The sequence below is a fragment of the Myodes glareolus genome, chromosome 14 (genome assembly GCF_982192425.1).
Source record: "Myodes glareolus chromosome 14, mMyoGla1.1, whole genome shotgun sequence".
Classification (NCBI taxonomy): Eukaryota; Metazoa; Chordata; class Mammalia; order Rodentia; family Cricetidae; genus Myodes; species Myodes glareolus.
Genome location: NC_142039.1, coordinates 72122345 through 72146025, shown reverse-complemented (window position 1 = coordinate 72146025; position 23681 = coordinate 72122345). Strand labels below are relative to the sequence as shown.

The 23681-nt window shown below is 50.9% G+C and overlaps 1 protein-coding gene and 1 long non-coding RNA gene across 2 annotated transcripts in view; both read right to left on the bottom strand.

Annotated features, from left to right (window-relative positions):
• The window catches only part of Tgfbi (transforming growth factor beta induced), a 30645-nt gene extending 22913 nt beyond the window's left edge, over nt 1–7732 (bottom strand). Inside the window, exons 1-2 of the mRNA XM_087896631.1 lie at nt 7534–7732; nt 2838–2936 (exon numbers count right to left, since the gene is read on the bottom strand). Coding sequence (XP_087752757.1) covers nt 2838–2936; nt 7534–7667 — 233 coding nt within the window. The 5' untranslated portion in view covers nt 7668–7732. The remainder of the gene's footprint in view (nt 1–2837; nt 2937–7533) is intronic.
• Nucleotides 7733–9830: 2098 nt separating this feature from the next.
• Nucleotides 9831–23290, bottom strand: LOC146892104 (uncharacterized). The gene is made up of 3 exons (XR_015005225.2): nt 22955–23290; nt 22627–22825; nt 9831–10033 (listed from the first exon to the last, which is right to left on the bottom strand). It is a non-coding gene; the product is annotated as an uncharacterized LOC146892104 (long non-coding RNA).
• Between the last annotated feature and the right edge of the window lie 391 nt (nt 23291–23681).

The following is a 23681-nucleotide window of genomic DNA, read 5'->3' as shown; positions in this document are numbered from 1 at the left end:
TTGGAAATACAGACCGCTACTGTTGAAGACTCAGAGGCTTCACCGATGTGGCAGGGACCATGCCGAGTGTGGCAGGGCTCCCCCTATTCCCTGGAAGACAGCACCCAGAGCCTCACAGGCACAGACAAGGGGTTCTAGGCTCCATATTTGCTAGGCCTGTATCTGTGTCTCTGGTGACCTCACAAGGCAAGACCTTTACCTCCGTGCTCATCATCTGTTTTCAGGACCAAAAATTTCCTTCTGTCTCAGGCCCCCTGAGGTTCTGCTTCCTCTCATCCCACACACGCTTCTGCTGCAGCCTCCCCACTGACATCTCACTGTGACAATGCCCATGCTGGCAAGACAGTCCTCTGCTCCGACAGCCACTTCTAGCCCCACTCATGATCAACTGAGCACGTCTGGGAACCCAGTCTCCGGGTGACATCAACTCCAGCCAGCACATACACCCCCCACCTAGCACTTAATTGGGGTCCTCTGATGGTCAGCTCCCTTGGAGACCACTCTCCTATGTCCACAGGTGTCCTCTGAAGCTCTCAGTCCTCGAGGACAACAGAAATGAGTCCCATCTCTCCCTCTTCCCCTCTTTGTCCCCTGGGGCTCTTCCACGTCAGCTCCACCTCCTGAGGCCAAGGCCACATGTGATGTTCCACCGGGGACCATAACGTTTTTAAGCGGCCCATGTTTTCCTCTGCTCACTTCCTCTTTCCTGAGGTTTCCCAAAGCAGCAGCCACATTCAGGAGTTGAATGCAAATAATTTTTTTCCTCTCAGTTTTGTGGCCAGGTCAAAGCCTGGATGGCCTTGGGCTCTGACTGACCTCACTACAAAGACCATTCTTCCACCCACAACCCCATACATCTTCCCCTTCCCAGAGCTGGTGCCCCCGCCCTCCACCATTACCACCACCACCACCACCACCACCACCACCACCACTTCCTGCAGCCACTGGGGTGAGAGGGCTGTCCCACTACCTCACTGTGCTATCAAAACCAAATCAGGTTAGAGGAGAGGACTCTCTCAGGGGCCATCTGTCAGCACCCTCCTGTGGCGTGTGCCTCATCCTGGTCCATAGAGACACGGGGAAGAGTCAGTAAGTTAGTACAGCTCACTGTCAGCATCATGTGTCTGGGAACTCTCAAGGAATGCCATCAAGCTCCCATGAATCCTTCAGTCAAGTTCCACAGCACAGGCCAATCGGACGCAGCGTGGTAAATGCCACCCTGTGGCCAGCTTACTCCAGGTGCTCTGTAGAGACCTGAGGCTCTGACATGAAGATCTGCCACTTGGTGCCAGCACATTGGCCGTGTTCTGAGAAGTAATGACATGGGGTCTGATTTCACATTTGATTAAACAATTAAAGTTTAAATAGATCAGCTACATATCTATCAGTACTGAAAGGGTTGGTTTTTAAAACTTGGGTGCCCTGCAAGGATGCTCCACACAGAATTTACATAATCTTTTCGTTACAAGCAGCACAAAGTTGGGCTGAGCGTCTGTCTACTCACTGGACCAGGGAGGGGTCCCAGCTCACACAGTGCTCAGAAGCCGGGCTGTCCACGGGTGGGAGCTGCTGCCATGGACAGTACAAAGGGTCCCAGGGAGCTGCTAGCCTTGCTTCTGCTCTGGTCTTCGAGACCAGGACCAACCTAACATAATCCAAGCCCACAGTGTGGTGTTCATTTCCATGCACATGTTATGGGGACAGCATTTTCCTTCTCTCATCTGGCAATCGATCGCTGCTTGACAGCCGTAGCATAAGAAACACATCTTAAAATCTCTCACACTGGGGCAAGTACAGAGAAATCTTCCTATCTTGCCTGAAAGAGGAAGGTCAGGCCCCCACACGTTTCTTAGGAGATTTGGTATGGCACATCTTCCCTTTTGCAAGAGAGAGCCAGCTCTGAGATCGGTTGACTGTCAGCGCCAAAGCCGATTAGGTTTCCCAGAGTTCTGTTGGAACATGCATTCAACTGCTTTCACCAGGCAGCCAGGCAGCGAGGCAAAGGCCACCTCCCTCCAGGAAGAGAGGCACCCACAAGGCCGACTGTGACCACCACATGCCTTCTACATGTGTGGTCTACATCTGTATATTCTGGGACTTGTAGTTATGATGTGCCAGGTGCCATATTCCTCCTCTTATGTATATTGCTCAACTCAACTCTCCGTACAACAGCAGGTCCTTCTGCTGTGTCCATTTTACCCACAAGGCAACTGAGGGTGCAAAAGATGAACCCTCCCCAAGTATGTGGTACAGCCAGGATCGGAGCTGGGGGTCAGAGCTTGAGGCTTAATGTGCTATGCTGCTTCCAGTGGGCTATGCTGCTTCCTGTGTGACTCCTAGACACTGGGAGGCTTTCGGAAGTGTTTACCTTGGCTGACCTCTGGGGTAAGTTCACTGACGACTTTTCATTCCCAGAGTCACAGAGCTTCTCCTCTGAATAGTCGAATCATTTAGTGAGAGAAACACACACCACACACAAGCACACACACACACACACACACACACACATACACACACAGCATGGCCTCCTTGATGGCTGACTGTCACACACACAAACACATACCCACACATCGAGTGTGGTCTCCTTGGCAATTACCCCCTCTACATGCACACACATACACACACACATACACACACACACACACACACACACACACACACACAGTGTGGCCTTCTTGGTAGCTGGTTCACATACACACAAACACATATACATACACACACATAGACTGTGGTCTCCTTGGCAGCTGGCTCACCACACACACACACACACACACACACACACACACACACTGTGGTCTCCTTGGCGAGCGGTGGTTTGGGCGGCTACAGATACTCACGTCGACTTGCCGCAGATCTTCCTCTGGTACCACTGCTTGCAGTTGGTGAAGTATTTCTTGTTGGTGCCCATGACCTTCTGCACAGCACATACGTTGGGGCTGGAAACAAGAGTAACAGTGTGAGCGAGATGGTCAGCAAGTCAGCTTACACTGAGGTCCCTGTGGGGTCTGCCCCATCGTGTGAACCTCCTATGGTTAGCAGAGCTGTCTGGAGAGAGGAGACAAGGCCATTTGGTGGTTTGGGGTAAACTTTGGCATGGTCTATATACATCTTTCCTTTCCATAAAATCTTTTCCTCAAATAAAATGCTTTAAGTCTGTCTTACACACTAAGCATCCTTCCCTGCTCAGGCAACTATTAAATGAAGGTGGAAGCACCTTAAAAAGTGAGATTACGTGTTACAGACTGAGAAAATGAGCAAAACCCAAGCGATATTGCTGGGACATTCCAGACTCCCTCTTTCTGTACCTGCCCTGGGCACAGACTTGGCATCCCTGTGTGTGTCACAGGTCCCGTTGTCAAGAGCAGATGGCTTCCAGCACTTCTCAGCCAGCTCCATAAACAGACACACTCTGCATGTCTAGACCAGCTGCCTGGCTCCTGGGACGACACACTGGGTATCCACCCTGTAAAGCAGGGTGCGTGGCCAGCGGCCGTCAGGACTGACAGCGAGTTCTCTCACACTTAACTCTCCATTGCCCAGTACTCAGAGCCACTCCCCACTTCCCACAGGAAGCCCCTGGGCAACATCCTCCTTTCAGACGCCAACCTGAGGGGCTGCCTTTATTTTGTGCTAGGTACCAAACAGACCCCGTGACTGATATGTCATGATGTTCCCTCTCTCCAACCACCCTCAAAAGAACCGCAAAGACAAGAGTTCTCGGCCTGGTTAGAGTCAGTGGAGAACAGGCCTGTGGAAACATTTTATAACAATTTAGTTTTAAAAAGATCTTCAGTAACTGTGGAAAAGCAGAAGCAACCCCACCCCCCCCCCCCCCGATCCTGGGTTTCTGCTGAGAATGCTTCTCTGGAGCCTTCTAGAGCCTTCAGCATTCCGGAGAATGCTATTTGAGTGTATTTTTTTCTCCTGAACAACCAGAGTGGTACTCAGGTCCGGTGATGGTGGCACCTTCTTTGGAGCTCCTGGGGCAAGGGAGCTGCCATCTGCGGTCACTAAGGTGAGCCTCTTTCTGAGCAGGCAGCAGCCTTCTGACGGAATTGTAAGTCAGAAAAGCAGAGAAAACAGACTGAGGGTGTCCACAAGATTTTCATGTTCCCACAGCATCAGGTGCATTCAAATGTGGGCAGTTTCTTCAATAGCAACTCTCAACACCTTAAAATGCATTGTGGAGGCAGAAGGATTGCTCTGAGTTCAAGGCGAACCTGGGTTGCACAGTGAGTTTGAGAACAATCTGGACTCTGCTTCAACTAACTAACTAACTAACTAACTAACTAGCTAACTACTAACTGTGATCCATAGACGCCTTTGATGAGCGTAGGAGTTGGGGGATTTGTGGCTACCCCCTCACCATTTAGACAGTGCCCACAGTTGGGTGATTAGGTGGCCGTTGGTTCTGACCCTTCTTTTCTCCTCCCCATTTCTTCTCCATATGAAGACTACATTTTTGTTGCTGTTGCTCAGGGGACAGCAGTAAGTTGAGTACAGCGGGCTTGACATTAGGGAAGTGATGACGGTGAGAAGTTAAGCTCGATAGGGGACGCAGGTAAAGGCTGGGTCAGCCCAGCTTCCTGGGTTTCCCCAGGTGCTTAGAGACTCTCCACCCAGTGATCCACATGTTTCACAGTCCTCAAATAACCCCCGAAGAGCGTCCACCAGCCACGCTCCAACCCAAATCATCCTTACTGCTTAACAGTCCCAGCTCTCCTGTCCAGCTAAGCAGGAAATAATTACTGTGGATGAATTCCCACAGCTCTCCATGGGCGGCCGGCAGCTCTTCAGCGAGTCTCTGTGGACTTGGCTCCAGCATTCCTCTCCTCGGCAGAGAGAGAGTTTGCACTGCCCCTGCCACAGGAGCAGAAGCTGGGGGTGGGGGTAAGCTGTGTCCACAGGAAATCTATACTGAAATGTAATCAAAACGAGCAGGCCATTTCTGGGCTTCTGCCCTAAGACCAGCAGCCCTGCTGTTCGACTTGAGTCTGAAAACCAAGGACTTCCAGAATTTCCATCCAGTTTCTGTTGGTGACTTTCAAACCTGTGGCTACACTTTCACTTTTACACTAGTGTGCCAGCTCCAAAGGTAACACAGATACAACCGGGGCGGGGGGGGGGGGAAGCCAAGAGACCACCCAGCAACCCCTACCCTCCTACCAGCATTCTGTATTTGCATCCTAAGGCTGTATTTGCATGCACAGGCTGTTTTCACTCTGTAAGATAAGAACTTAGCAGTGGCTCTCACCGTGCTGGGGGCAGGGGCATGGGGAGGTGAACGCATCAGGGTGATAGGTGACTGCGCATTGTTGTCCAGAGTTAGGTACAGGGTCCTGTCCCTCCCTCGTGGGACACCCTGCGCATCCTTAAACTCCCCCTGCCCCGCCTTTTCCAGCTCTCACTTTGAGTAAAGGGCTGGAACTGGAACAAGGTTGTCCATCTGCACAGGGAACCACACCCATGCGTGCAAGGCCAGGCAGTCCCGTGGTTTTTCAGGGACAGTTAGATCAGAGTAAATGCAACAGTGCCTGCCCATTTGCCAAAGCTTGTGTGCCTGGGCATCCAGATTTTCCTCGGGAAGGGGTGCTGATGCGGTCTTCCTTACATTTATGCTGAGAAAGGGTCTCCCTAAATTGCCCACCTCTTGCCCCAGTCGCAGGAATAGCTGGCTTTAAAGGAATGCATCGCCCTGCTCAGCACATGTCATCTCCCCACCACTCAGCCTACCACAGGTTACTGCAGGGCTTCCAACACAGCGCAAGAAGCGCTCAGAGATGTTGGTCTAACTCATTTACTCATTTAGTGTTTGGGTGGGTGGCACATGCCACAGTGAGTGTGTGAAGGGCAGAAGACAGCTCCTGAGAGGCCGGTTCTCTCATTCCAGGTGGGTCATCAGGCTCGGCAGCAAGTGCCTTAGCGGAATCACTTCCCTGGTCCACATTGGTTTTTAAAAGTTCAAGTTTCCCTATCAGTGTCCTGGTCTCTGAAGGGAAGGAGGCTGGCCTCAGCGATAGATCTAGGTGGTATCTTTAGAGACTTCACGTTGCTATAACGTTGCTACTCTGGATGACAATGCTGTAGCGTGCGCACATGTGTGCTGTTCTTAGTGGTTAAGAGGAAGGAGGAACAGAGCCCTTGAACCCAAATACAGCATGCAAGAAAGGCGGCGGGACCAAAGGTGACCCAGGCAGGGATGATCGTTCCAGTTGTCATCGTTTGGCTTTGAGACTTCAAATCTGCACTTTTAGGATCTGCCCTCCCAACATTCCAAGCACACAGCCTAAGTAGTAAATGAACCCAGAACCTCTGCCTTTCTGGAGGGTGTGAGACTGGGGCATGACCTGACTGGGCTCTGTTCTGCAGAAGTCCTGCACCTAGCAGCTTGTTTTCCCCAAGTTGAAACCTGGAAGTCTATAAGAGACCCAAAATCCACATGCAGAAGGGTGACTGCTCCCTAAAATTGGCAGCCTTTGCCCAAGTTCAGAGCATACCCAGTGTGGGGCCTGCAATTTTGTCTGAGCCTACAAAGCCAACCCTCACTAGCCACATGGATTTTTTTAAAAGTCTGAGTACAGATCTGTCTAATCTCTTGGAGAGCTGGGGTATGGAGCATCCGGGCCTCTCCTGAAGTCGTTACTCCACTCTTCCCACATAGTTTTCCCTAGTATAAACCATGTTGGTGCAGCCAGGTAGACTGGACGTGCAGCAAAGCTGGGCTATGTTTGAAGCAGCCGTGGTCTGGTTGTGTGTAGAAGTACTGCACAGCCTGGGCCTGGGCCAGGCTCCTCATCAGGGCATACCCTCAGCCAGAGCTCCCATACATCTGCAGTGCCCCAGAGGAATATCTGAAGCACGAATGGCTCACACTCACAAAACTGGCCATGGCTTCAAGACAGATTCCGATGCTGGCTCCAGGGCACCCTGCATGACAGGCTGGGGCCCTCCAGGACCCGATGTGTCTAGCATGTAGAAAGTGAACTTTCCTGCTCTTCCTTTACGAGGTGTCACACTGATCTGGTGGTCAGAAAGCACTATCTGGGCATGAGTGTTTGGATGCAGAGCAATGCCAGGTGCACAGGAGCTGTGGGCACCTAGGGGCCTGCTACCTGGTGTGACCAGTCTCACACCTGAATTTACTGGACAGTGGGGTCTGGTTGGGCTTCCCCTCTGCAGTAAACACCTTCTCAGGGTGATGGGAACTCTGTGCTGCCAACGCCCCCTTCTACCTAGAGTTAGGAGAGGAGACTGAAAGTCCCCTAGGCTGTTTCATGCACTTTGGTCTGAGTCTGTGGGCGCTGGCCAGCGTCCCCAAATCTTTCACCACAAAGCGTTCCGCTGGGTCTCCGCATCTCATCATCCCCAAGTCCCTCCCTCCACGCAGGACTAGTCTCTAGGTGTGCTGGCTGCTTTTCCGTCAGGCTTAGTCCCCTGCTACTCTGGTCGGCTACGATGATGTCCCCTGCGGAGTGCACTGGCAGTTCAGCGACCTGTCCCTGCACCGCCCACCAAGGAACCGCTGGGGCTTACCCGTGTTGGCGACCCCGGAGTCGGCTGTGCTGCAGCACCATCTGGTAAGGCGACTTGGCGGGGCCCGCCAGGGTCGCGGTGGGGCCCAGAGCCAGTGCCAGAACCAGGGTCAGCAGCCGCACGAGGAGCGCCATGGAGCAGGAACACGCGCGGACCCACGACGAAAGCAGGCGCGGGAGGCGCTGGCGAAGTGAGAGCGGCCAGGCAGCGCGCCTTGGGTTTAGTAGCGAGAGGGAGGGAGCGGCCGAGGGGCGGGGAGGGGCGGCCGGCGCCTCCCAGGCCAAGCCACTTCTAAGCACCGGCAGCCCTCCTGCGCCGCCCAGCCGGCTCACACACCCTCCTCCCACTGCGCACAAAGTGCGGGTCCAAAGGAAGGCGCCCTCAAGTTTCACTCTTTCTTCAGGTGTTCATGCCTGGAGCCTAGGCAACAGGAAGCCAGAGGGTGTGAGCGGGCAACCACAAGCTTTGGCCTGTCAGACTGGCCTCTGCGATCCTGATGCACCAGGCATGCTGATATGCTGTAGATGAGGAGCAAATCTTCCTGTTGACAGAAAACAGAAAAGTGGGGAAGGGCGGGGCTCACACCTTGGCAATCAGGAATCCTTCACCTGGCTTCAGTAAAAGTCTGTGAATGCCAGATAGATGCTAGGAGTGTGCCCTGGAGGAACTCAAAGCAAGCAAGGAGGTGAGCAGGCACCCTGGCACCTATCAATCATCCTCCCCTTACCTGGTTCTACTAGCCCCAGGGGTGAGTTCCCAGATGTCGAGAGCACGAGCCTGGCCAAGAAGATACCGTGGAGAGGCAGCTGGAGCCTTAGGAGTTTGGAGTAGGCCCGTCAATCAGGCAGAATCGATAGCATCTGCTTTTAGATCTGAAGGCTAAACACGATTTAGCCAGGCAAAATGAGGATGCCAAGCTATTCAGTTGACTGAAGCATGCTGGGTGGAGACAAGAGTTGGGCAGAAGACAGGCGAATAGCAGGGGCCAGATCTAAACTAAGAATCCTGCCAGTGTTAGGGACTCAAGCAAAGGACAGAGTCAATGTCATGAGCAGGTTTCGAGAAGAGCAGGTAAAATAAGGCAAGATGGGAGGCAGGAGAGTTGGGTGAGCAGGAGGGGACCACATAGGAGTTTGCGCTACTGTGGTAGAGTTGGAGCTGAAGGGAGAAGTAATGGAGGTATGGCTAGGAGATATGCAGTCTCAGGGGAACATACGAGCTACATGTGATTAGCTAACTGTGCTTACCAACTGACTTGGACTGACAAACGCCCAGGGCATCAGTGACACTCAGCTCTGAGTGTATCTGCAATGGTGTTTCCAAAGACTAGCAGAAAGGGAAAAACCCACACTGAATAGGGGTGGTGCATGCCACGGGCTGCAGTCCTGGGTTGGAAAAAGAGGGGAAAAGAGACGGCAACGTGAACATGAACACTCCCCATGATCTGCCTTGTGATCTGCAGCAATGCGTGCATGCAGCCTCCACTGCCTGCCTTCCCAGCCACAACGGACAGATGGACAACGGCATCGTCTGAACCATGAGCCAAAACGACCTTCCTCTCTGAAACTGTCTTGTCAGATCGCAGCAGTGAGGAAAGCAACTGACACACTATGCACTGGGAGGCAAAGAAGCATCGAGGGTGAGTGAGGTGTTTGAGATTCGGGCATCATGATGGCGGCTACTGTGGCTGTTTTTCGTGTGAAGGCCGTGGAGATGGGTGGACTCTGCCAGGGAAAGATGAGTCGCTCGGGACCTGATGAGTTTGAGGTGCACGTGATTCATCTCCGTGGAATGTTCACAGACAGCCTGATCCAGCGACTCAGACCTGGAAACCATTCTCCAGTGAGGGGACACAGGGCAAGAGCTGTTCAGTGATCTGATGGAGGGAGGAACAAGCAGAGTGGAGGCTGATAACCCCGTGGGTGGAGACGCAGTGGGACGAGGAAGGCCTTGATGGAGAAACTCGTAACAGAGAGAAAGGCTGCACACAAAGCCGAGTCAAACAACCTCTGCTCTGCTAGAAAGCATCTCTGAATGCGATGACTGTCTGGTCCAGGATGTTGGAAGACACCCATAGAGAATCAAGTGCAGACCTGATCCCAGAAAGCGTCCCTCAGGCCAGGAAACCCTGCTAACTTGGGAGAGGAGTCCGGGAAGCACTTGCTTTCCACCCTCCAGTCCCGCACCCCGTTCTCTGTGATCTCACCGTCCTCACTCCCCTCTCCATAAAACTAACATTGGAAGGCTCGAGCTTTCCATGAGCTCACCGAGGAGATCACAGTAACGCTTCAGTTACTGTTTAGATATTTTTAAAAATTCCACCACAAGTTCCACACCGCCCACCCGTCCCCATAAAAGGGAGAAATGTAAACATACCCCCCATGGTAGTAGCTGCTGCTTCAAAGAGGGTGATGTCGCTGTGTGGGGAGGTCCTGGAGCTGCCAGGGCAAAACAGTCCTTTCATTTGGGAGCTTTTTTTTTTCTTTCCATGTTAGAAAATCTAAACACAAGAAAATGAGGCTTGTTTGGAACAATAATTACTAGACTTCTTTCAGGTACTTTAGAAAAACGGTGGCTTTCATGTTTTGTGGCACAAACAAGATCACCAGAAGCTGTGGGTAAACAGCTTGGGAGCACTCGACAATGGGCCTTCAGTAGCAGAAGACAAACCAGTGTTTCCAACGAGCTTTCTGCACGGGATCCCGTGACCGTGGGCGAGAGGCAGACAGGCGACGGGCCAGCTCAGGCCTGGCGCTACTGTTTCCATCCCCCAAGTGCTTGGGCATCAAGGGAAATTGTCAAACCTTTTCCAGAGGACTCTCAGCCTCTCCAGCCTGCTCCGCATACAACCTAGAAGGAAAAAAATATGCCTAGGAAGGCATATTTGCATGGGACTTCCAAGAACGAATGTGTCAGATCTGGGAACCCTGTTTCCCGTGTCACACGTCATGCAGTACTTCTATCCGTGTAAGGAACACAGGCGAGAAGCTGCCGCATTTGCTACAGGTAAGGTGTGACCATGGTGTCCTGTGGGATTTGTCTTTCCAGAGCTCTACCACTCCAGCCTTGCTACTCCAGACGTGGAGTCCAGAAAGCAGCATCCACACCACCGGAGAATGTGCTAGAAGTACAGACTCTAAAACTCTCTTCAGACTTACAGAATTGGGCTCCACACTTTTGACAGAGTCCCATCGGTATCGTTCCCTAGAAGCCTGGGCCTATGGGGTCATGTTAGACAGACAACCTTCAGGGGACGATACAGTACAAGTCAAATGATTGACCCAAGAGGAATATCCTGGAATATTTGCCCCCGCCAAACAAGCACAGAGGAAATCTCAGCTCCTGCTGATGCTAGCTCCCATTGTGGATGGCCATCGAGGTATGACAGTCAAGTGGCTTTTGCTCTGGGTCTTGCTGCTGATAGACAGTGTCCTCTACACACTGAACAGGGAGAGAAAATGGGGCTCCAAGTCATCTTCTCTTCTCCCTCCCCGCTTCCAGCACTCCAACGAGGCTAGGACAGACCATGGCTTGTGGTGGTAAGATCTTAGAAACCAAGCCCAGCTGATGGAGACAGCAGCTGTCACAGCCCTGAAACAGCACCAGGCTCCCTCCCGGGCTTGCTCTGCTCAATGGCTTTCTGTTTCCCTCTCTTCTCCGAACACTGGCTTTCTTCATGAGAGTTTGCCAAATGCTACTTGCTGGTTAGAACCCAAATTTGTTTTCCAGGGAAATTGATTTTTCATAAAGAGAACTTCATTGATTTGGCACAGCTGAAATCTCTGAGGAGAACCCGGAGGTGTCCTTAGGGTTGCTTTAATTGCCTAACCTCAAATACTTTTGCAGAGTGATGCCCAAGATGACGGTTCGCTGGCTTGCGGGACCAAGCTCACCCATGCCATTCTGCTTGTGTTTTCTTTCTCTCCAAGGCAGGCGATGGCCCCAGCGAGCTAGATAGTACCAGGTGACCTTGCATTCCAAAGTCAGGCATCCACACAGCTCTCTGGGCCAACATATCTTTTTCATACTCTTGCTGATGGCACCATTCAAGGCAGGAAACCCTGCATGTGGATTTGACCCTCCTCCCTTTCTGATTCCCATATGTCTTCTGTTACCAAGACCAACGTTCTTTCCAAGTCTCTCCTCAAAGCTTCTGCTTGCTCTCTAACCCTTGAACACCCAGATTCCTGCCGCTCCCTTACCGACCCACAGCCAACTCCTTAACATCATCTCCTACCCTACTCTCTCACCCGCTTTCCCAGCCTCCCCTGCCTACTCCAACCTCCAAACTCTGCTCACCTAGACACTCCTGATGGCTACTATTTATGGAAGAAGATCCAGACTGCTCTGTTGATTTTTTCTTTTGACGTACAGGAAAAGGAACACAGCTCTACTACAAAAAGCTTGAAAAATGTAGGGGAAAGACTAGATCAATGGAAAATCCATCCATATCACCTAGAGCAAAAGATCTCATGATTTATTTGCCTCCTTCTGTGCACCTGACACTCACTCCGCTTGGAAATTACCCCCCTTGATTCCCCTCATCAGCTTGCGCATGTGCACCTGGTCAGCTCCTGCTGGACCCACCTCCTCTCCTCCCACACACAGATCACACCAGCTTCCCGTGCTCTTCTTTGTCTCGGGCACACATATTAGCACTTGCATAACCAACTTTACCATTAAAAGGTCTTGCTCAGGCAAATTACTTAATTTTTCTGGGCTGGAGCATTTTCAGATGGCTTTCCCTCCCGGGTTTTCCCACTTGACGAGGCTTCTCTTTTTGAGGGTGAAAGTCTGTCTTGATAGATAGCCTGTGTGTTTGCCCCATGGTCCTTTTATGTACCCCAAAATAAGACAGCATGGAATCAACTTGATATTTATGGCCCATCAGTGGGCTTGTTTAGGAGACTTGTCACAGAGACTTCAGTGGGATTGTTTAGGGGGCCACTCACCAGCATGTCTAGGACTACACAGCCATGCGTGGCTTCTGGTTCCAGCTACAGCTCTGAAGGGCTCTGAGGAATGTTATTCCTGGCTTCCTCCCCTGGCTGCCCACTGAAAACATCCCATACAAGCATGAAGGGGCGAGAGTCCCCAAGAAGGTGCTCCCAAAGTCACACGCTGGCTCTCTGGCAGATCCTCAAAACCAAGAGGAAGTAAGTCTCTATTTCCTCAGTTGCAGTGTTGGCAGAGGGAAAGACAAAGGCAAAGGCAGACTGGAGCAGCTGTGACGGCAGCAGCCAATCTTCTAACTGAGGCCCAAGCCTACGAATGCTCCTCTCCAGGGTTCATCCGACTCTGCCCAGAACATCCCAGACATTCAAAGCCATGCTACAGAAGGCGATGTGTGAAGGGCAGGATGGTGAGAGTCTGTCATTGTGTTTCAACATTCTGAAACTTGATATTGCCCAGCCCTGAAAGGATAGAATTAAATCCCATACAGAGAGCCATATTAAACCCAGTTTGTACTGCTCCCAACCCTCCATTAACCACACCCAGTAAAACACTAGGCCCAGCCAGGAAGACAGGATCCAAGAGAAAATCTGTTGGTATTCTATCTGCTAACTGCATGCTACCCCTCAATCTTACAAATCTCCCTGGCACCTTCCTCTTCCCTGCTCCACTCATGGGACTCCAGATGAGTCCCCAGGCCATGGTGGACACTGAGATGCTCACAAGCCACACAATGTCTCATAGTGAAGGGCACAGCATTTGTAGTGATAAAAGAGGACACAGATAACAGACCTGGATAAATGGCTCTGAACACAACAAAAGCAAGGACCAGTCTCCGTGGTCCCTCCAGACTGTGTGGAGAAAAGGCATCCTGAGAAAGATGGCAGGAAGAACCAGAAGAGGAGTGTCAGAAATGGGCATGTGTGTACACAGGATGCCGAGCCGTCAGCGGATTACCAAAGGCATGTATTAAGCCCTCCCATCCTTGAGAGAATCCTATAGCTTGGGTACTGCCATCTTCTCTACTCCACACACAAAGAAGTCAAGGCTGAGAGAATCAAAGAAACCCACCAGAGTGGCCACAAAGTCAGCAAAGCAAAGTCAACATATGAAGAAACCACACCCAGCCCCATGCTATACCCCAAACCACCATGCAAGTTGTGCCCTGTAGGGAGTAGAAGAAATCCTGAGTGGATGTGTGTTGTGTTCTGATGTGAAATCCTGCACGGATATATGACAGGTGCCCATGTCAAGGATTGTAGCACCAGATTCATGGGAAAATGACAAAGCCCCTCCTTCCCCTCGAGGCTCAGAGGGATAGAAAGCCTTCCTGGGGATTCAAGTGTGAATGTTGACAGTGGGTGCAGAAAATATCCATCATTAACCTTCTCTCCCCAGTTGTTTATGCTTAAAGTCTGCTTCCCTCCAGAGATGGCTCCTAGAGACATTAGCTAATCCTGCCTCCAAGTTCAGCTGTAAGCGATAACCTCACCTACCTGTTCAACTGTATGTCATAAACACACTGCAGCTTCTTCACCAGAGAGTCCCAGCCACCCAATCCGAGCTTTCTTGAGTGTCTATCTTTTCTTCATTCCCTCAATGCCCCAATCAGGTCTCTCCCTGGAGGAGGTGTTCGAAGATGTGCCCCTCACCATGTAAGGAAGCCATGTAGCTTTTGAAACCCTATCACTTTCTCTGCACAGAGGTCCACTGAGCAAACCCTCCCAGCTTCCCCCAAGTCACTCTGATGAAGGCAGCAGCTTTACTGAGGAGAGTGGTAGCCAAGTGTTCTCTCCTCCAGAGTGAAATAAGCCCAGAGCTACTGGGCCAAACTTCCGATTCACCTCAGAGTTAAGGCTGTTTGAATTAGTGTCACTTACCCAGGCAGACCACTCACACAGCAAGTTCCAGGCCAGCCTGGGCCTCACAGTGAGACACCATATCAAGCACACAGCAGCCCTCACCTCCCAGCATACAAGAACACTCTTTTTGCTTTGTTTTGTTTTTGAGACTAGTTTTGAAGCCTGTCCTGGAATTCATTCTCTCTAGAGACCAGGCTGGCCTTGAACTCACAGAGATCTGCTTGCCTCTGCCTCCTGAGTGCTGGGAATAAATGTGTGAGCCATCACCTCCTGGCTACTAGAACACTTCTTATCAACAGCTTGGTGAGTCTCTGAGGACTGGAGCTTCCCAGGCTCCTCAGGAGGATTCTAATCGGCCAGCTACACTGCTGGTCCCTAGCGGTGTGACTTTCGACTCCCTCCAGACGTCCCTACTGCAGGTGCTAACTCTGAAGAAGCATCTAGAATTTTGACATAAAATAAAAATGTGACTGAACAACTTGGAGACACAGCCTGATGATGGAGGGCTTGCCTATCCCTGGGCTCGATCCCTAGACGTACAACAAGGAAGCAGCTGCTCACCTTGCAGGGTGAAGAGGGACTTTATTTTGAGGTTTGTACAACATCCCTGGCATCTGCATGGACACCTAGGTAACTTAGGACTAATATCTCACTCTCTGTATCCTGGAGCCTCTTGAAGGGGCTTCCCCAGTCCTCACACCAGGGGTTGTCTAGACCCCAGACAATAATTTACTGTCTCAGTGTGTGTAAGGGATTCTTTTAGTTGGTTTGTTTTTACAATTATTTATTTACTTATTTACTTCCTGTGTGTTTACGCCTGATACAGGATACATGTCCAAGTTCTCTCTTTCAACCATCTTGGTCGCAAGGATAGATGAGAGATGGGACTTGGGCCTCAGGCTTGGTGGTGAGTGTCTTTACCCACTGGGCAATCTCATCAGCTCTCAGGTTTTCTAAGTCCATGTTGGCAGGTGATAGCCAGCCTCCATCGTCCTCCTTAGCCTGTCTAGACCCCTCTTTAGCCTTCTCCACTAAAGCATTGAGTTCTGTCTGACTCGGGCAGGGCAGAACTATTTTTCCCAGTGCAGCTTACTCTGGAGAAGAACTCACACCTGTGAAGCAGACAGCACGTCTTCAAAATCCCAGGCAATCACATGAACTAAGAATTAAAGGTCCCAGGTAGAGGGGGTGGCTCACACAGTCCATGGACGTGTGACAACACTATGCCAGGCACACTGAAAGAAAAACTTTGAATACTTTGCTTCAATACCGATCAAATATAAGTTGCGTAGATGAGAACTGGTTAAACTAATGGCATTGTCTAACATTTAGGACATCAAAGTCTTCAGACAACAAAAGAGTTACCTCATTTCTAACTCAGCAGCCACGTTAGCGGTTGAGCTGATCCTATTAGTCAGCGCTTTGAAAAATGTCCTGACAGTTTTCAGAAGCCAGCACACTCCAGAAAGTGGGTCTTGAGGGGGTCTTTGCATCTGCCTGAGCTAGCTTGTAGTGGACTGCTTCCAGACGGGAGTGAGTCATGCCTGGGGGGAGGCGCTCGGCCCATAGAGAGCCAGACGCGCATACGGTGAAATCAGCGCCTAATACAAGACTCTACGCAAAAGCAGCTCCTAAGGGAAGTACCAACCACACGCCACACCATACAGCTGGTGTGGGCAGGGAGGGGAGCAGGGAGGGGGAAGGGGTCCCAGAGTCTTCCCAGAAGAGGTGATTCATCATCTGGGCGAAAGGAAGCCGTGTCAGCGAGGTAGACGGCAGCTCCTCGGGCAGAAACTGGAGCCAAGACTGCTGGGCTGGCTTTCTGGTTCTTGTTAGTACTTGATAATTCAGGAGACTCAGGAGAGTCCAGAGAAGTCACATTTATATGTACTGAGTCTGACTGGCCAAAAAAGAAAAAAGAAAATGCAACCTTGACTTTTTACAATAAGCCACCCTTTCCCCTCTTCTCTGTTGTATAGCATACACTCAGTACCCTTAGGCCTGAGTCTTTCAGTCTTCTCAAAATTAGACCTGATTTTTCTTTGGACCACTTCTTCAAAAGCAAAAAGCCCTAAAGTAGGCCCCGAGGACTTGTGGACCCTGATGTCATCTGCAGGACCACCAACCAGCATCACATGTTGGTACTGTTGGTACTGCTGAACACTGCTTGCAGTTTCCAGGAGGCCAGGGAGGGAGCAAGCGTGTGTCTTTGCGGCCTGACTCTCTCTGTGTGACCAAACCCAACAAGTGCAAATTCTATCGAGCCGTTGGGACTATGCGGCAGAGTCGGCCAAGTTCGGGAAGGACACGGACCTCAAGGCTGGGCTCACCAAGGCTTGGCATGTGACTAAAGAACAGCATGGCGTGCAGCTTCAAACAAGTGTTTGTTTAGACACGGAGCCCCCCGAAGCCCCTCTGAAGCAATCCGCTGCTGTGCCATTGTGAGTTCTTTCTCCCTTTACTCTCTGTGCTTAGCTGGAGGCCCACTTACCGCTTCTAACCAGTGAGTTACACAGAGCTACGGCGAGGAAGACGGCAGGGTCATGAGACCCTGGCTCTCCTGCTCTTCTTTCTTCCTAACCGATTCCAGATGTGCGGGTTGGCATGGTGTCAGCTCCGAGACAATAACAAATGGCAGTCCTTCCCCAGCTAACAGAAAGTGGCTACTGGTCCCAGCAGCAGGGTCTGTGTGTTTTGATTTCAGCGGCCTCACTTGGCTGGAGGCATTGGCCCATGTTGGATGTTTACCTGGCATGGGCCTTAGAGAGGATGACAGCAAGCCACAATGTCCACACCGGCCAGATGTCCCCTCCAGAAGAAGGCTGTGGAGTACAGCATGTCTCTAAGTGGTCCTAAACCAGGGTCGCAGCAGGAGCTGGATTTGGGGTGGAAACCTTTTATCATTGTGGAAATGACACCTTGGAAACCATTAGATCAGGAGCCTGTCTTTGCTGTAGACGAAACGCTTGTCTATTCTGTGGTCCAGGAGCGGGGAAGCAAGAGAGCGTTATTTCTGACTGTGGATGCTCACAAAAGCCAACCACATGCATGAGACAGGATCAAGTGACTGGGGCCACAAACAGGCACGTAAAAGAATTCAGTCAGGACAGGCCTGCTTTCATGAAAGAGTGCCCCTGGAAGCGATTGGATCTGGCTTGGTTTAAGTGACTGGTCTCCCTCGACAAGGCAAGGTAAGCCTTGAGCACCCTGGTCTATGAACCAGACACTTCACAAGTGGGTCAAAGTTTTGAGGCCAGTTCTCTGGCCCCGGCTTCCCACACTGAGCTTCCGTTCCCCTCCTGGATTTCAGTCTCCTCTGAAGTCTCACTCATTGAGCAACTTCTTTCATCGTAACCACAGGGAACGTCAGCACTGAAGGTGGGAAGCTGGAAAACTCGCAGATTGATTTGCCTGAAGTGCGGCCTTCTTCAGCTGTGGGATGGGGAGCTAGGCTGCCAGCACGGTACCACCAACTCCCTGGAGCCAACCAGGAGATTCGGATGGTTTGGCAGTGTGGGAATCAGGTTCATTCTCTGAGGAACACAAGAAGTTCTGGTTTGTGGCTTTCTAGGAACATCCCACAAATAGAAGATTCTGAAACATCACAGAAGGTCTTCATTTTGGGTCTTAAAAAGGAATCCCCAATCCCAGTTGGCTTTGCTTTGTTGCTGCATAGCATTTGTTTCCCTGAGTCTGTGAACTTTGTGGGCTTGAACAGAGTACCGTGAGATGTGTGAACTGGGCTGGGGTGGGGGTTTGGCAAAGGTCAACGGTCACTTTAGGGCAGCAAGTAAAGCTGAGTGCGTCAGCTGAGTGACTGGATCTGACTTGCTAAGAAGGAGCGAGTGTGAACGGGCCACCCTGCCTTCTTATCCCCGCTGATGACTCTGCTCTGGTCTGGGACAGCAGATGCAGGCTGAGACAAGTCTTGTCATTGCTGCTCACTGGCCCAGAGCCTCAGCCTGGAGATCCGTGGACATACACTCCTTCTGCAGGCCAAGTGCGCCCAGGTAAATCCTGATTTGGGAGCCACTTGTGAACACCAGAATGTTGCCTCCTAGGCATTCATGTCTTCGGAGCCAACAGGTGGGATGCTGGGAGCCCCTGTCTGGCTAGCCTGGGTTTCATGCAGCACTGCCCAGGCCCAGAGGTGACGCAGCACGAGGGTTTCCGAAAGGCCTCTTTTCCTATTAATAACGCTTACTGCCTGCTTGCTGTGCTGTTGCATAATTGGGCAACTAGCGGGTAAACACAAGACTTACAGGAGATTATGTTTGCCAGGTATATGTCATTGTCCAGGAGGCAAAGAAATGGGTGACATCAAGTTCAAGGCCAGTAAACATTTATCTCCACAGCTGCATCAGGGAAATCTCAGCTCTCAGAGCCCAGCATGCCTTCCACTGGTCCACATTTTAGTTTAGACAGCTCTTTCTCTAGGACACTCTTGGTGGTGGCCTTAACCTGGTAGGTACCTTTCTCTGGGCTTCTTCCCCTGGCCCTGTTGGTCTGCTGTCACCATGCCAACCGGTGACATTCCCGTTCACCTTTCTAGATCACCAGTTTGGTGAGGGTGAGAGAAACGCCTGCCTCATTTATTACCCCATGCCCAGAATTCATCATCAGCCCGTTATTATTGATGAAGTACCTGCCACAATGGGCACGGAAGGCCACCGTGGTCCTACGTCTCCCAGGGAGGCTTCTTGGAGAAGCCATGTCTGGAGATTTTCTTTGAGGAAGTTTGGAAAGGGAAGGCAATGGGAGACACGGAGCCTAGCTGCACCACGTTCCCACTGCGCATGAGATTTCCGTGGGAACAAATGTGGGAACCATTGTACTTAGCAAATAGGGGGAGCACAGAGCTCACTGAAGTGGACCCCCCATCCCATGCCAGCAAGGTTTCCAAGATGCCAACTGTGTTAATGATTCTTGCTATTCAGCAGAGTGGGCTGCAAGCCAGGCCTCCTCTTAGGATAGCTCATCTGATCTTTCCAACAACCTTGCTGAAAAGAGACACTTGTCTTCATTTTTACACATGAGGGCTGAGCCTCAGAGAGGGTGGGGCTTGGCCAGCACTGCTCAGGGACCGAGCCAAGAGTCTTAGCTGGGACTCTTTGGCTCAAAGCCAGTGATCTTCAAATACATTGCTTATGAACCTCCTCAAAGGACTGACCTTCTTGCACATTGAGAAAGCTTATATATAAAGATGTATATTATATATTTAAACAATTGCTTAAAGTGTTAGAACACTATACTGAATATGTACAAACTTTACTTTTTGTCAAAATATTAGAAGTGTAAATTTAGTTCATATTGTTTATGAAAAAATCTCTGCCCTATTTTTACTCCATCTATTCTCTGTCTTGGGCAAGTTATTAATCTAGTATACATAAATATTCTCTGTAATTGGAAATAATAATGGAATGAATAATGGGACAGGCTGTTGGAAGGAGCGGGTGAGCTACACGTAGCATAAGGACTGGATCACACAGCTGGATACGGGTAGGCCACTACCAAGTGCTCTCACTGTGACCCCACCCTTCTGTCACCCTGGCCCTGCTCTTTGGGTAAGAGCAGCATGGCTTCAATTTAATTCAAATGAGTATGTCACTGCCTGCCTTCCTGACAGACAACTGTCTCCCCTAAAGAGTCGAATTCTGGGGAGAAAGACAGTGTCTGGGTTTGCTAGGGACTGCCGAGAAGGAACCAGGCGCACACTGTGCCTTCTTCTCATGTGGCTCTCAGAGCCTGTGCCATCTCACTGCCTTTGCTGGTGGTTCTGGCACAGTGCCTACGGCGTGGTGGTTACGGGGAAGTCCTACTTCTGGTGGGAAGAAAAACGGGGAAAGAAGTACCACTGGAGAGAAGGGACATGCTTAGCGTGCACTCCAAGGATCTGGAAATTGCTTCTGGTAAGGTCTATGCACATCCTTTGAAAGGTTGTCCTGTAGCCCTCCAGAGGGTAGCATGCCATTTGTCCCTGAAGTACTGGAACCGCAGGTGACTGAAGCAGCCCTCTCTTGGCTGAGGCCAGCATCCCAAGACATGCCCAGCGAAAGAGGTCAAACGGTTTTTCGTTGTGTCCTTCCAGGAGCAGTGAGAATGCAGTCGGAAGCTGAGGGACCATAGACTCTGCTATCACAAAATGGTCTAAGGTCCAGAACACTAGCGTCCTCTCTACACTCTCCAGCAGGCCCTGCCCTCTGAATTGAACTCCTTCCTAAGCCTGCAGTGCCCAACCCTGGCTTCATTTTGGAGTCCCTGATCATGGAGGACTCTTAGATACCTGGGCCACACCCCAGATGGACTAACGTAGAATCCTTAAGAACCAAGCTGACAGCTGGGTGATGGTGGCACACATCTTTAATCCCAGCACTCAGGGGGCAGAGATAGGTGGATCTCTGTGAGTTTGAGGCCAGCCTGGTCTACAAGAGCTAGTCCCAGGACAGGCTCCAAAGCTACAGAGAAACTCTGTCTCAAAAAATGAAAAAAAAAAGCAAATAAACAAAAACAAACCAACAAAAAGAACCAAGCTGATACACTCACAGTTGTACACGTGCACACTCACTGGATGGAGTGTGATTTTTCAGGACCACACAGTGTGGTATTGCATGAGTATTGTATGGCCAGTTTAACTATAACATGGAATGTGAATCATTTCTTGGTGTTGGTGTGGGTTGAATATGAACCTCCTCCCCCAAAGGCTCACATGTGGAACAGCTGGTCCCCAGTTGGTGGTGGGAACTTTGGAAGTGGGGTCAAGCTGGAGGATGTAGGTCCCTAGAGACATGCTTTGAAAGTTATACCTGGTCTCCAGCTCCTTCCTCACTCTCTAATCTTGTCTACACTGAGGCAAGTGGCATCTGCCATGTGCTCCCAACACTGCCACGTGCTCTCTACACTGCCACGTGCTCCCAATACTGCCACGTGCTCCCAACACTGCCACATGCTTCCATCATTTCCACGTGCTCCCACCACCACCATGTGCTCCCATCACCGCCACGTGTTCCCATCACCACCACGTGCTCTCATCACTTCCATGTGCTCCCACCACCACCATGTGCTCTCATCACTTTCATGTGCTCCCATCACTGCCGTGTGCTCCCATCACCGCCACGTGTTCCCATCACCGCCATGTGCTCCCATCACCGCCATGTGCTCTCATCATTTTCATGTGCTCCCATCACTGACTTGTACTCCCATCTGACTGGTACAGGTGGTGACACAAAAGAAATGTCTGAAAGCCTGCTACTCTGCTGTGCCATTGAGTGTTAGGAGTCACCTCTCCTACCCACCTCCATTTCCAGGCCTCTCTATCCTTCTCCCCACTGTCCTCCCAGCTTCCGGTAGCTACAGTGTGGATCTCTATTCTACAAGACCCATATTATAGTTCTGATATATAACTGACAACAAGCAGTGTTTGCCCTTGTGTAGGAACTGTTTTGTTTCATTTCAAAGTTCTCCGGCGATGCTAATGTGCAGCCGCAGCCGAGCACAGTGTCCTCACCTAGGCAGCCACGCCCCCTGCATCCGTGGTATCTCGATGGTCCCTGAGCCCACAGCCCTTTCTCAGCCACAGCAAGACTCCCCCAGAATGGCTTCGCTCGCCTCCCTATACTTCCCTCTCAATGTTGAATGACTCACGCTTCTCCAAATATGCCTCCGTTTCCCACAACCCCACCCTCGATCTCCACCCTCCCCTCTGCTCACTTTTGACTGTCCTCCATGGGACTTCGTAGCACACCGTCTGACTGTTTCCTCCGCGGCCCTTATGCTTTTTCCCTTCTTTCCCTCCACACCATTTCCTGCTGCCATGAGGGCAGAGGGAAGGTCCCACACTTGGCTGTGCACCCAGCAGCTGCCATGGACAGCCCTTGCCTTGTAACTCATGCAGGTGGAAGATAGGCAGAGCATGATTGGGAAGCTGGGGAAAGGCGGAGAGGGTCCGACAGACCCCGCAACTCGTGGGGTAGGTCACAGCCATGCATGAGGGGCCAGCTCACTGGGCAGCAGGCTAACTTGTTCCATTAAAAGCTGTCAAAGTAGAGTGCTTGTCTACACACTCCAGGCCCTGGGTTCTAGTCACAACATTAATGGGGAGCAGCTCTTTAAAAGTCTCTGTTGTAAAGGGAATAGACAAACCTGACATTAAACAAATTGCTCTCGCTCCTGCAATATAAAAGTTTCTATTATATGTATCAGCTAACACAGAATCCTAAAATGAACCCCTCCCTTCTAAATAATAGCTTTCCCCTTTGGCGGGACAAGATGGGTTCATTACCACAGTGGCAGGAACTGACCACCAGACTTCAGATGCACATCCTCCAGGCCTCCCGTCAGCGCCTGCAGTTTGAGGCAGCCTGTTTCTGGCTTCAAGACAAACTCACGACAGAAGTTCTTTCAGTGCAGAGACTTGCATCCTGGTTTGGAGTCTGCCCCTGCTTTCCTTCACAGTATGGAAGAAGTACCCCACAGATTGCCTGGAAAAAAAAAACCAAGCAAGCAAACAAACAAACAAACAAAAAAATCAAAACAAAAAAACAAAACCCAAAACCCGGCAGCATGCAGATATTTAACATCAGAAGTAGCACACAGGGAGGGGACCTCACCTGACCGTCATTGGCATCCATGTTCCTAACAGTTCCCACTAACACTGCTGTGCCAGGGTGCATCGAAGACAGGCTCAGGATATGGATCTGCATGAATCACATTCAAGACGTAATTCTCCAAGATCAGACTTGGGACTTTGGGGTTGTAGGCAAATGATAGGATTCAATCATTAATTAGCTTCTCAGCCCCAAACCTTAGGCACAGGGGGAATGCTAGAAAGTTCTTTCCTCTGGAGCACAGTAGCCATTGAGAGTGGATTTCTAACTCATAGAAGTGGCCGGCCTCTCTGATCCCTCCTGGGAGCAGTGTACTGCCCGAACTCCACAGTCCCAGGTCAGAACAGGACCAGCTTATCTGAAGTGATTAGATACCCCTCCCCTCAAGTGTTAGGCTTGGCACAGGCTTCAAGAAGCTGCTGGAAGGCATCCCGAGAAGACCTTGAGGAACACATAGTCACGTGTCACACTTGGCTGATTGACTAGCACCCTGTGGGCTGCTCCTGGGATCTCTGTAACAAGAGCAACTGGGTCTCGGGTCGGAACCAGGTGGCCTTATAGACTGTGCCTGATTTTGTTTTGGCTTAAGTGTCTATATCGCAACAGAAGCTTCAATGGTCTGGGCAGTTCCCACTCCATTCAAACCTAAATCTCCCACAGGAACTTCAGTCCAAAGGAAAAAAGAAAATGGGACTTTCTGAGCCAAACAGGGAAACCTATCTGAGCATGC